At 30.5% G+C, this 12,956-nt stretch overlaps 1 protein-coding gene across 1 annotated transcript; it reads left to right on the top strand.

The window, feature by feature from the left end:
- Positions 1-3,666: 3,666 nt before the first annotated feature.
- On the top strand, positions 3,667-4,645 carry LOC140177398 (MDIS1-interacting receptor like kinase 2-like). The gene is made up of 3 exons (XM_072210492.1): positions 3,667-3,759; positions 3,843-3,969; positions 4,055-4,645. The coding sequence occupies exons 1-3, from the start codon at positions 3,667-3,669 to the stop codon at positions 4,429-4,431; spliced, it is 597 nt and encodes a 198-aa protein (XP_072066593.1). The 3' UTR covers positions 4,432-4,645.
- Positions 4,646-12,956: the final 8,311 nt, after the last annotated feature.

Here is a 12,956-nt window from a genome sequence, read left to right as displayed (position 1 = left end):
TTAATGGATATTCCGCATTAAAAGACAGCCAAATGGAAGTATCCAGAAGTATAAGGCGCGGCTGGTGGCGAAAGGCTTTCATCAAAGGGAAGGCTTTGATTATGGGGAAGTATTCAATCCAGTGGCGAAACCTGCAACAGTCTGTGCTGTCTTGGCAATTGCTTTGTCAAGACAGTGGCGAATTTGTCAGTTTGACTTTAACAATGCCTTTCTCAACGGTGATTTGTCTGAAAATGTGTACATGGTGCAACCTGACGGCTACAATTTTGGCACTAATTTAGTGTGTAAGCTAGAGAAAGCGCTATACGGCCTCAAGCAGGCTCCACGTGCATGGTTCCTCAAGCTAAAGAGTACCCTTGAGAGTTTTGGGTTTATCAGTACTACCTCTGACCCCTGCTTGTTTGTCAAGCACAGTTCCCTCTCCATTATCTATCTTTTGGCGTATGTCGATGATATTCTAGTAACCGGCACTGCTGCAAGTGAGGTAAACAAGCTTATTACTGATTTGAATGAGGTCTTTACGCTCAAGGACTTGGGAGAAATGAGCTTCTTTTTGGGTATTGAGGCTGAGAGAACAGCTGCTGGTTCCTTAATGCTGAAACAAACGAAGTATGTAAAGGACTTGCTCAAGAAAGCTGATATGGCTGATGCTCGCGCTATGCCTACCCCTATGATGAGTGGTCTTCAGCTTGATGCTTCAGGAGCTGTGTTTGATAGGCCAACTCTGTATCGGTCGGTGGTTGGTGGCTTGCAATACGCCACCATAACAAGGCCAGACATTCGCATCCTGCGCTATCTGGCAGGCACGACAGACATGGGGCTTGAGTTCCATAAGAGTGAGGACTTCAGGATTTTAGTGTTTTGTGACTCGGATTGGGCCGCTGATCCCGTTGATCGCAAATCGACTACGGGTTACTGTGTGTTCCTAGGATCGAACATCATCTCTTGGTCTAGCAGAAAACAAGTCTCAGTGTCCAGGTCCAGCACTGAAGCGGAGTTTAGGGCGCTAGCTGATGCTATGACGGATACTATATGGTTGCAGAAATTGCTCTCTGAAATGCACCTTCCTCAAGGCCTAGCACCTGCACTGTACTGTGACAATCAAAGTACCATACTAATGAGTAGAAATCCAATACTTCACAGCAGGTCAAAGCACTTTGAAATTGACCTGCATTTTATTCGAGATAGGGTTGTTCAACAGCAGGCATATGTTGTGCATATTCCCTCCTTTGATCAAGTTGCCAATGTCCTTACAAAACCTCTATCTCATGATGCATTTATACGTCTCAGGTCCAAACTAAGATTGGTTTCACAACCTTCCTCAATTTGAGGGGGGATGTTAGGGATAAATAGCAATTGAGCAAGTAAGTTGAGCTGGCAGAGTTAGTTAGCTAGTATTGAGAACAGTTAGTGGTTGTTAGTAGTTACTATAAGAACTACTATATAAGACTAAGAGTCAATGTAACAATTAGTAAATGAAAATCATTTTCTCTAATTCACACACTATGAAAAAAATTTTCTAGATCTTTCTCTCTTTCTCTCTCTCTCTCTGCTGGTGTTTTTCATTCTCTTCTCTGAAGAGTTCTGATACCTCACAATTTTATAATAAAGATTAATGACTAAAGGAACTTAAACACCACCATTTTTTTATACATGTTCTAACCTTCCTAGAAATTAATTATCCTCGAAGACTTAGTAAACAGCTTGTTGGAAACGGCACTATGACACTGTGACATTAATAGATGGATAAGGAAATTCTCCAAAAATAACCAAGCTTGAACATATATATGCTTTTTGATATTGAGGCTTAGTTGCTGTGGAATTGAACTAGTTTCCATGGCTATATACACTTCAATTTTGATAGTATTAATCCAACTTCTCTTGTGTGCCTCCAGCAATTCCCATACCATTTTACCACCTGGAACTCAAAGAAATGCAACATCCAAAGTGTCACTCTTGGATAAAGAAGCCTATGCTTTGCTTTCTCTTCACTGGTGGAGTATCCAATACAATATCTCAAACCGCTGCAACAATTGGCCTGGTGTTGAGTGCAATAACAATGGAAGTATTACAAAGCTTTCACCTCCAAAAGTTTCCACCTATACCTTTAAAAGAGACCTCTATATTAGGGACATTGATTTCTCAGTCTTTTCAAATCTTGTCCACCTTGATCTCAGTCAAATGGATCTATATGAACTCCCTTTGGGACTAAGTAGTCTCAAGAAGCTAACATTACTTAACATATCCTCCAACAATCTTCAAGATGAAATCCCTTTCTCATTAGCAAATTTCCCTCAACTTATGGTGTTTGATGTCTCTAACAACCTATTTACTGGTCAGATTCCACATGAAATTGGCATGTTAGAGAATCTTGTCACATTGGACTTGAGTTTCAACATGTTCAGTGGATCCATTCCATTGAGTTTGAGTCATGTGACTAGTCTCAACCACTTGAGGATATCCAATAACCAACTAGATGGTGAGCTTCCTTCAACGATTCTAAGTCTTTCTCAATTGAAGACTGTTGACCTTTCTCGCAATCGTTTTCTTGGTAAGCTCCTTACAACATTTGTAAATAATTCCCAGTTAACGAATCTAAACCTTTCTGACAATCGAATAGGCGGTTATATCCCTTGTGAAATAGGGAAGTTAGATAATCTGGTGGTTTTAGACCTGAGTTTGAATCAGCTAGCAGGTCCAATTCCTGATTAAATAGGGTGTCTAAAAAATTTGACAAGTCTCCACCTTGATTCAAATTGGATTAATGGTTCTATACCTTCAAGTGTAGGACTTTTAACCCATTTGAAAGAGTTGACACTTGGATTCAACCATATAGATGGGTTGATTCCTGCAGAATTAGAGCATTTGGTCCATCTGAAAGTTTTGGATATTTCAAACAATGCAATTTTTGGTAGTATACCAAAATGGATATCTGCATTAACACAATTAACAGATATAAGGCTTCAGGGGAACCAGCTTTGTGGTGTTATCCCATATGGTATCCTTATTCATAGTATTCATGTGGATCTTAGCCGCAACCATTTAAATGGAAGCATTCCTTCTCAAATTGGCTATAATCTTTCATATCTAGACCTTAATCACAATAACTTGAGTGGCAAGAAACCAAAGGAGCTCGACTCTATTCGATTCTACTATCTATATTGCAATCCCTTTCTGGATGATGGATATTATGACTGCAGCGATTCACAAGATCAAAGAGATTCTGACCATCATAATAACCATTTCAGTCCATTATTTATGGTTTTGGTTTTGATAATTGTGGGCAGCGTTCTCATTTCTTTTGGCTCCACAGGGATTGGAATTTGTGTTCTCCGTGCCAGGTATCGTCGCAAACACAAAAATAAGGCAGCAAAGCATGGAGATTTATTCTCCATTTGGAACTATGATGGTAAAATTGCATTTGAGGACATCATTGAAGCCACAGAGGACTTTGATATCAGATACTGCATTGGAACCGGTGCTTATGGTAGTGTCTACAAAGCGAAACTTCCAAGTGGCAAAACTGTTGCATTGAAGAAGCTTCACAAAACAGAATCAGAAAATCCATCCTATTACTAGAGCTTCTGCAATGAAGTTGAAGTCTTGACAGAGATTCGCCACCGGAACATCATTAGGCTTTATGGCTATTGCTTGCATAACAGATGCATGTTTTTGGTGTATGAATACTTGGAAAGAGGAAGCTTGTTCTGTAACTTGGCCTATGAGATAGAAGCTCAAGAGTTGAATTGGAGCAAGAGGGTGAACATCATTAAAGGGACAGCATATGCTCTTGCTCACATGCATCATCATTGTACTCCTCCTATTGTTCATCGAGATGTCAGCAGCAACAATATTTGCTCAATTCAGAGTTAGAAGTTTGTGTATCAGATTTTGGCACTGCAAGACTTCTTGATCCTGATTCATCTAATCAAACTCTTCTAGTTGGCACCTATGGATATGTTGCTCCAGGTATTTTTTTTTAGTTTTATACACACTATTTTGTCACAAAATTTATTGCATTAACCTATGTACTTGTTTGGTTGCATTGTTGTAGAATTGGCATACACCATGAGTGTGACTACAAAGTGTGATGTTTACAGTTTTGGAGTGGTGGCTTTAGAAACAATGATGGGACATCATCCAGGAGAATTCATTTCCACTCTGACAAAGCCATCTACTCAACAATTATTGGTGAAAGATGTGTTGGATCCACGGATTCCACTTCCAAAATCTCGGAAAGATATGCAAGATGTTGTGCATGTTGTAAAGCTAGCATTAGCATGCCTCTCCTCTGATCCAAAATCCAGACCATCAATGCAAGTTGTGGCCAATGAGTTTTTGGCTTCTAAGGCACCAATACATGTCTCTTTCTCTGATGTCTCAATGTACCAATTGATGAATCAAGAAGCATATGTCATAGATAAAAATTAGGACAACCTATTATTGTATTCTCTAAATTGAGATGAATTTAGGTGCAGGTAGTTTTGCATGAAAATTCAGTTCCTGCTCACCCTTTTTCGATCCTTGTGATGGATATATAATCATAGAAAATATACTTTAAAAGGGCGGTTTGTATTTCAAAGATAGTTAATTCAGTTAAAACAGATCCCATTTAGTCATAATAAAATTTGGTAGTAACATCTCTGTATACATAGATCACTATCCAAGCCAACCAAATAGAAGGTAGCATCCCCCTTGAAATAGTTCATTTGGTTAATCTTAAACTCTTAGATCTTTCTTTTATAGAATTTTGGTAATATACCAGAAGAGATCTCTGCATTAACACAATTAACTGACATAAGACTTCAGAGGAATCAAGTTAGTGGTTTTCTCCCATCTGATATTCTTGTACACTCTAGTTTTGTGCCACAACAATTTATATGGAAGGATTCCTTCTCAAATTGGCAATACTCTTTCATTTCTAGAGCTTAGTTAATCTAATATATTATTTATATGTGACACTATGACAGTAAAAGATGGATAAAGGAAATTTCTTAAAAACAATAGCTAATGTTCATCAAAGCGGTATGTAAAATCTTTCCAATGGACAGAGTTCCAATGTTTTAACAGTTCAACTAAAAAGTTAATTTTCAGTCAATTTTATGATAAAGAAATTAGGGATAGAATTCGATAGTCTCAAAACGTTTAGACTATTAAATGGTCCAATAATAAAATATATTTTTTTAAGTTTTTTAATAATTTTCAAGTAATTCTTATTTAATTTTAATTATAACTTAATCCTTTATATATTATTCAATTATAAAATTTATTCTCTATTTTATAAATTATCATTTTATTATTCATCTATAATGATCATTAACAATTAGAAACAAACAACAACAAAATAAATCTTCTATTAATCGTGATTTTCATAAATATTTTGGTAATGTGAATCAACAAGTTTTTTATCATTGATCCGTTACATCCGTAAGAGTTAATGAAATCGTGTTTGTTGGTAATTTAATTTATTGGAAGTACAACACAATCGATTAAATTTAGTACAACAATATGGATTTTCTCATAATTCAATCGATTAGAAGTGTTACACAATTGATTAAATTACGGTATAAAATATGAGTTTTTCTAATCAATTGAAAGTTTATTTTATTTTATTTTATTTTTTTGATGAACTGATGTCATATAATGTCTTTTATAAATACCACTTATGTACCTTAATTTAATATTAGATTAAAATTGGTGCGATGCAGGGAGAGCTAAATTAATTATATTATATAGTGTAAATTTAAAATGCTAATATATTGCTTAGATATATATTAGATAATATGTACATTAATATTAAACTAAAAAGTTAATTTGTAAAAAGTATTCTACAAGATATTTATTTAATTTGATAGTTTATATATGATTTAATAATATTATTATTCAACAAAAAAATACACAAAAAAATATACCGTTTTAATATAGATAATAATTATACTTAACCATTATTCTGTAATTTAATTGAATAATAATATGAATTAAATTTAATTGATTAAGAAGTTTAAAATTTTGTATAGTAGCATATAACAATTAATTAAATTTTATAATAGTTAATGATAAATAATAATTTAAAATAAAAAAATAATTCAAAATTTAATATTTATAAAAAATGATACATAAATTAAAATATAAGTAATAAAAACATTCAATTGAAGTTTATTCACTTTGTTTCATATTATTATTTTTTATTTTTATTTTTTAAATAGTTACGTTTATTTATTTTTTTTATCCTTTTTTAGGTTATATTTAAATAAATACTATCGTACAGTGATAAAACTATTAGATAAAATATAAGTATGAATATTATTAATGTTTTGATAATTAGAAGCGACATTCAATTTTTTAATTTTATTTTTCATGATTTCTGACAACATGTATTTTCAATAATATTGTTACAACAAAAGGATATTAAAAATATAAATTGTTAAAAGAAAGAAAAAGTGATATAAATGATATATAGACAACAAAGACACTATATAACTTATGAATATAATTACACAAAAAAATAGAAAAATTAATGAATATAATCACATAATCACCTAATACATACGTTTAGCAAATTAAAAAAAATTTATGGTCATCAACCGAATTCTAGTTGTGCAAAAAATTAGCAAGAACGGAGAAGGAGAAAGAGGTATAAAATTATGTGAGAAAAGATAAAGAAAATATGTGAAGTGAATGTTGATTTATATAGTAAATATAAAAATGAGTGATGAGTATGAAAGGAGAAGTAGAGAAGAAATTAGATTTTAATTAAATTTATACCTATTAAAAAGAATTAACATTAACAGTTAAAGTAATAGTGTAACCTATATAAGTACATCAAAATAAAGGGTGAAAAAATATAAAAAGTTAAGGTTAAAAAAGAATTTTATAGTATTATAGAAAGATAAGTTACTATTCTGATATAAAAGTACCATAAAAATTCTATGCCCTAATGCAAAGATAGAATTTGTTATTTGTGATCGTTAAAGTGACCATTATAATATCTGATTACATAAAATAAATAAAAATATGTATTTAGATGTACATATATTTATATTATTTTTTGTTATTTGTGACTAATAAAATGACTGTTGTAATATATGATTACATAATATATAATTATGTTATTTTTAATTATATTTAAAAATCTGTTTAGTTATATTTTAAAATTAATATTACAATTGATTACATTTAAAATAAATTGATTATCTTAACTTTAGTGGAAGCTTAAAAGAATTTGTACATCTAATTTTTATTTCATATAACATTTGATAATTTTAGTGGGACTTTAAGAATAAATTAATTTTTTCTTGTACATTGAATTTTATTAGGTCTAATGTTAAGTTAATAGTCAAAATCGTTTCTAAAAGATATCTCGATCTTCATTTTTATCCCCGAAAGATAAAATTAATCGAATTCATCCTCGAAAGATAACCAACCTGGTCACGTTCGTCCTTCTGTCATCTCCTTCGCTAAGGTGGCTGACATTCACTGACGTGTCCTGTTAACTGCCAACGTGGCAGACGCCAAGTAGTACCCTCTTGTTGCTGACAAAATAAGTATTTTAGAACAATTCAAATTAGTCCCTCAGTGGATGAATCTTAATCGCAAATTCAATAATAAATAAGTTGCCATCAACACTTCGATGGCCATAGACTTGGGTAGAACCTATAATTGTTGGTTTGCCGCGAGGATGGAGACAGGAAATGGAGCTCGTGGTGGTGTTTTGTCGTATCTGTCGCACGACAGTCAAGGTTCTAGCGTTTCAATGCAAACGAGGAGGAAGACTCGTGACGAATCATGTTTTTGTGGGTTGAAAAATGTGATTAAAAAATTTGGGACAGTAGAGAATACAAATAGATTGTTCCATGCATGTCCAAGGTACTGGGTGAGTGGTGTCGAAAAAAAGTTAACAGTTTTCCATCTTGTTCTCTATTGTAGGGATTTTTTTGTTTTTTGCTTTCTAAAATTGCAGAAGGGAAGTCATTGCAATTACTTTAAGTGAATAGATGATGAAAACCATCAAAGAGTGGATATAGATGGTATAAAGAAAGGTGCAGGAACTGATTTAGAAGTTGAAAGTCACTATGACGAATGGAGGATGAAAGTGGCATGGAGATTGAGTAGATTGGAAGTTGAAGTTAGGACTTTGAAACTGTTAATGATTTTTATGTTTATGGTAGTTGTAATTAGTGTGATACTTTGTTGTTTGATATGTACTTTTAAGTAAACCTAGTTATATTATTAAGTGGATTGACATTATGAGCAAGAATATGTTAAAATGTAATGGTGTATTGAATTGCATGACTTAAATGAGAGTTGTTGTTTGAAGTTGGTTGTGTAAGAATAAGTCCAAACTATTCATTATTAACATTGTCAAATGTTACAAATAAGTCTCTATTACTATTGCTATAAGATATATTAAACCATAAATAAAGTAAATAATCAAACTAAATAATCTTAGCAATATCTTGTCATTGAAAACTAATTATCACAATCTCTTAAAAAATAAATACCATAATAAAGTTATAAATTTTTCATGGCACCACAAATCTAAAAAAAAAAAAAACTACACCAAAAAAGGGCAAATAACATGTTAATATGTACTTCGTTTGTTCTATTAAAAAAAAATAGCTCCATAAATAAAAATGTATGAAAGAAGAAAATAAAGTAATAAAGGAATAAAGGGAGGAAGAGGTTTAACTACAATAAACATCCATCAAGAAATTTGAAAAGGGAAAAAGAGATTTAATAATAAAAAAATAACAAAAAAAAAATAGAAGATTCAAAAAATTGTCATGCCTAAAGAGTATATCCTTGCACTCAATCTGATCAATTGCCACGTATCCTGTCATGCACCTCTCCCTTTTCAGATGGACCATTGGTGGTATGATGCTCCATATACTACAAACTTTGTTTCACCTTTCATTCAGTCACACCTTAAGGAGTTTATCAATCTAATTCCCAACGATAATAGTGAAGAGATTTTAAAACTTTTGTATGCAAAAGTAAAATTTTAACTCTACAGTGAACATTTAATATACAGCCAAACTCATTGGGAATTTACGCATTCTTTTGTAATGTTGTATCCTTACCTACTTATTGAAAACTTTCCTACATAATATTTAGTTATTTACTTATTGACTGTGGCAAATGTAAAACCATATCTCATTATAGCATGTTTCCAAGAAACTCTGTAAAATGTAGCTAGAACCGCAAAACAAAAATAGCACACAGAATCAAACATATTCTAATATCTTAAATAAGACAAATTACTTATTTCCTTATCAAGCAATATCTGGACATAAAATGAGCACATGCTACTATAAACATGTACCACTAGGCCCTTGATAATGCTAGAGCTAGACAAATGAATCTGGCTTTCATCAAACATTTCCAACTCAATTACTGTCACCAACTTATCAAGACAACTATTATAAATATTTATTTATTTATGAGAAATCAATAATTGATCCCAATTTTTTTTACCATGATAATAATAGTTGAATACAAACATCTTTATTTATGGGAAATCAAAAATTGATTTCCTATTTTTCACACTTAGTAATAATAATAATATTTGGGTACAAACAAACATTACACAGGTATTTTAATAAAAATTTTTTTACATAAAATAATATTATTAAAATTATTAATAGGACATGAAATATATCCAGTTAAGCTGGCATTGAGGCACACGTGAATCTCCCACAATAATACATGATTCTGATCTTTGAAGCACATAAGTTCCGGTTCCTGATAAGTCTTAGTCTTTATTGCATCGACAATGTTAATGTAACTATAAGTTTTAGTTCCACTAGGAATTATTCCAACATTTTTAAATACGCTTTGAATGTTCAAATTATATGTAATATATATAGCATTTCTAAAATATTCAAATTGATTAAACCTTTGAAGACTACACGTTCCATGTTTTTCCCATTCGTCTATCCAAAATTGCATATTCTTTTTTGCTGGTTTTAGACTTGGCCAATAATAGTTTAAGGAAACTTCCAATGCTTGTGTCTGTGAGAATAAATCATAAAAATAATTAATAATTAATTTATTATATAATAAGATAAATGAAAATAGATAAAATCTAATTAATTAACTCACCAACAAGCTTGCGTCAAAACGATCCTTCCGCTTTTTAGAACAATATTGTGGCCAAGGATAAGAGAAATTTGTAGGCCAAAGACCGTGTATTGTGAAATAGTTTGGGGGGTTTACTATCGTCATTCCATAATTTGGATGGACATGAGTAGTAAAGGTTGTTGGCCAAACAAGGACAAGTCTAAAATATTCATAAGAGCCATTAGTGAGATGAATTGAAGATGCAAGTAGGATAGCGTAAAAAACAATGAAAACTGACTTCATATTGGATACCATGTTATGAGTAACTATATCTATCAAATTTAAATTCTTAATTTATTTGTTAGATGCGTGCTTACAAACGAGTATATATATGTTGTTGCTAACAACGAATCGTTACAAATGGCTAATTAATTAGTCTAGAATTTAGAATGCTTTAATTTGATTCTTATTAAATTAATTTAATATGTAAGTGCCGTTAAACTATATATTTATGAGTGACTTTTTTCTTTTAATTGTTTAAAGAAAAACAAATTAAAATAGAAGTAAGCTTCTTCATTGATATTTATTACCAGTTCAACACTCAAAAGTAGGCCAAAAGTAAGAGAAAAAAAATGTTATAAAAATTAAATGGTGGGAACTTACAGAAAGCTATGACTATGAGTAATGACTAATGAGTAAGCCATGAAAACTAAAGAAAAAGAAAAATATATCATCAAATTCCTTGCATGGGTCTAACTAGAAAACGACAATGAGCGGGTTGGTAAGTTGTAAGCGTGTTTTTTTTAAGGGTAAATATCGTTTTTATCCGCAATGTTTGGGATAAGTTTTATTTGTGTCTCTAAGGTTTAAATCGTCCTATTTGTTTCCTAACGTTTATAAAAATAATTTAATGTTATCCCACTATCAATTATACTAACAAATCAAATTATATTTTTTAATTATTCTCATTTTGATATATTCATTCTCAATTAGGTCTCACTTAGATGTGTTTGATTTTAATATTATACTTACTATTTGTGTTTAGATTCAATTATGTCCTTATAAAAGTGAATTATGTAAATTTTGTAGGAATTAGTTTCAACTTTTGATAAGTTATTTTTCGAAGTGGATCATCGATTCTATCCCAGACATTTGTATTCTAACTTCAAGAAGAGATTTTTAAAACTCAAACTAAAGCGTTCATGATGTGTAATTGACGGCAGGATAACATTGAATCACTTTTACAAATGTTAGGGATACAAATATATAGGACGATTTAACGTTAGGGATACAAATAGAATTTAACCCAAACGTTTGGGACAAAATGATACTTTACTCTTTTTTTAATGTTGGAAATTCAGGTCCAGTCAATTTTACATAAAGTTGATAATTGAGGGTTATTAGATGAAAATTTAATCAAATTATTTAAATTATTTAACGACTCTTAGCTATTAACTTCATATAAAGTTGACTGCACCTGAGTTTTCACCAATTTTAAACATTTTTTTCTAAGGTGACCTACTTTAAAGTCATTATTATACAAATATTCTTTCTTAAGTTTACTGACATTAACAATGAAATTGAGATAAAACACGTTATTTTTCAATTTTGCTAGTAGTGGATATGGATTTGAGGTTAAAAAAATGTTTCTAATTTCATAATTTGTGAGTGCAAATTTCAATTTTCTTTAATTTTACTGGCACCACCATGTAAAATTAAACTACCTGCGAAATTAAAAAACAATATATAAAAATATAATTCCTTTTATAATGATTTAAAATAAAAAATTTTATTTAGATAAAAATAACCAGTTGTACCTAGGGATATATATTATTATCAACAGCAAGACTTCTTAAAATAATACTTGTTTAGGACCTGGCATCCGAAACTTCAACGGTCCAACAATGGTTCGGTTTTTAAGTCCAACTTACTTTTACGGCCTAAACAAGTTAAATAATCGGAAATCACCAACCAACAATCAAATTAAATCGTGGAAACTTACAAAAAGCTATGGGAAAACCATGAAAGCTAAAGAAAAAGAACATGCGTCAAACTAGAAAACGACACTGAGCGGGTAGTTAAGTTGTAAGCGGTCTTTTTTTAATTTAAATAAATAAATTTATTTTCTATTTTAAATCATTGTGGAGCGGGTAGTTGTAAGTGGGTTTTTTTTTAATTTAAATAAAAAATTTATTTTTTATTTTAAATCATTGTAGACAAAATTATGTTTATGTATATTATATTTTAATTTCGTAGACAACTCAGATTTGCATTCACTAGCTGCAAAATTGTAAACAATTTTTCCTAAGGTGACCTACTTTAAAGTCATTATTATACAAATATTCTACCTTAATTTTGCTGACATTAATTGTAAAATTGAAATAAAACGTTATTTTTCAATTTTGCTAGTAGTGAAGACGAATTTTAGGTAAAAAAAAATGTTTATAATTTCATAATTTATGACTGCAAATTTCAATTTTCTTTAATTTTACTGGCACGCACCACCATGTAAAATTAAACTACTTGTGAAATTAAAAAATAATATATAAAAATATAATTTCTTTCATAATAATTTAAAATAAAAAATTTTTATTTAGATGAAAAGAATCAGTTGTACCCAGGTATTATATATATATATATATATATATATATATATATATATATATATATATATATATATATATATCAGCAAGACTTAAAATAATATACTCTTTAAATTCTTTGTTAAACCTAATAGAAGATAAAGTTTAAGTTTTTGGTTTTTGATTGTATCATTTAATTTGACACTTATTTAAACAGATTATTAAATTAATTATTAAGTTAATCCAAATTAATTATATAAAATTTAATTTTATATACTAATAGCGTAAAAAAATTACATAGTCATCTGATTGGAT

The sequence above is a fragment of the Arachis hypogaea genome, chromosome 2 (assembly GCF_003086295.3).
Source record: "Arachis hypogaea cultivar Tifrunner chromosome 2, arahy.Tifrunner.gnm2.J5K5, whole genome shotgun sequence".
NCBI classification, from domain to species: domain Eukaryota; kingdom Viridiplantae; phylum Streptophyta; class Magnoliopsida; order Fabales; family Fabaceae; genus Arachis; species Arachis hypogaea.
The sequence above is the reverse complement of the archived record's forward strand: the minus strand, read 5'-3'. Positions and strand labels throughout refer to the sequence as shown.

Excerpts from the sequence above, each read along its gene's own strand:
- LOC140177398 (XM_072210492.1), top strand. The coding sequence starts at position 3,667 with ATGTTTTTGGTGTATGAATACTTGGAAAGAGGAAGCTTGTTCTGTAAC. Across the intron at positions 3,760-3,842 it reads AGTTGAATTGGAGCAAGAGG|CAGCAACAATATTTGCTCAA; the intron begins GTGAACATCATT and ends TCGAGATGTCAG. Across the intron at positions 3,970-4,054 it reads CTATGGATATGTTGCTCCAG|AATTGGCATACACCATGAGT; the intron begins GTATTTTTTTTT and ends GCATTGTTGTAG.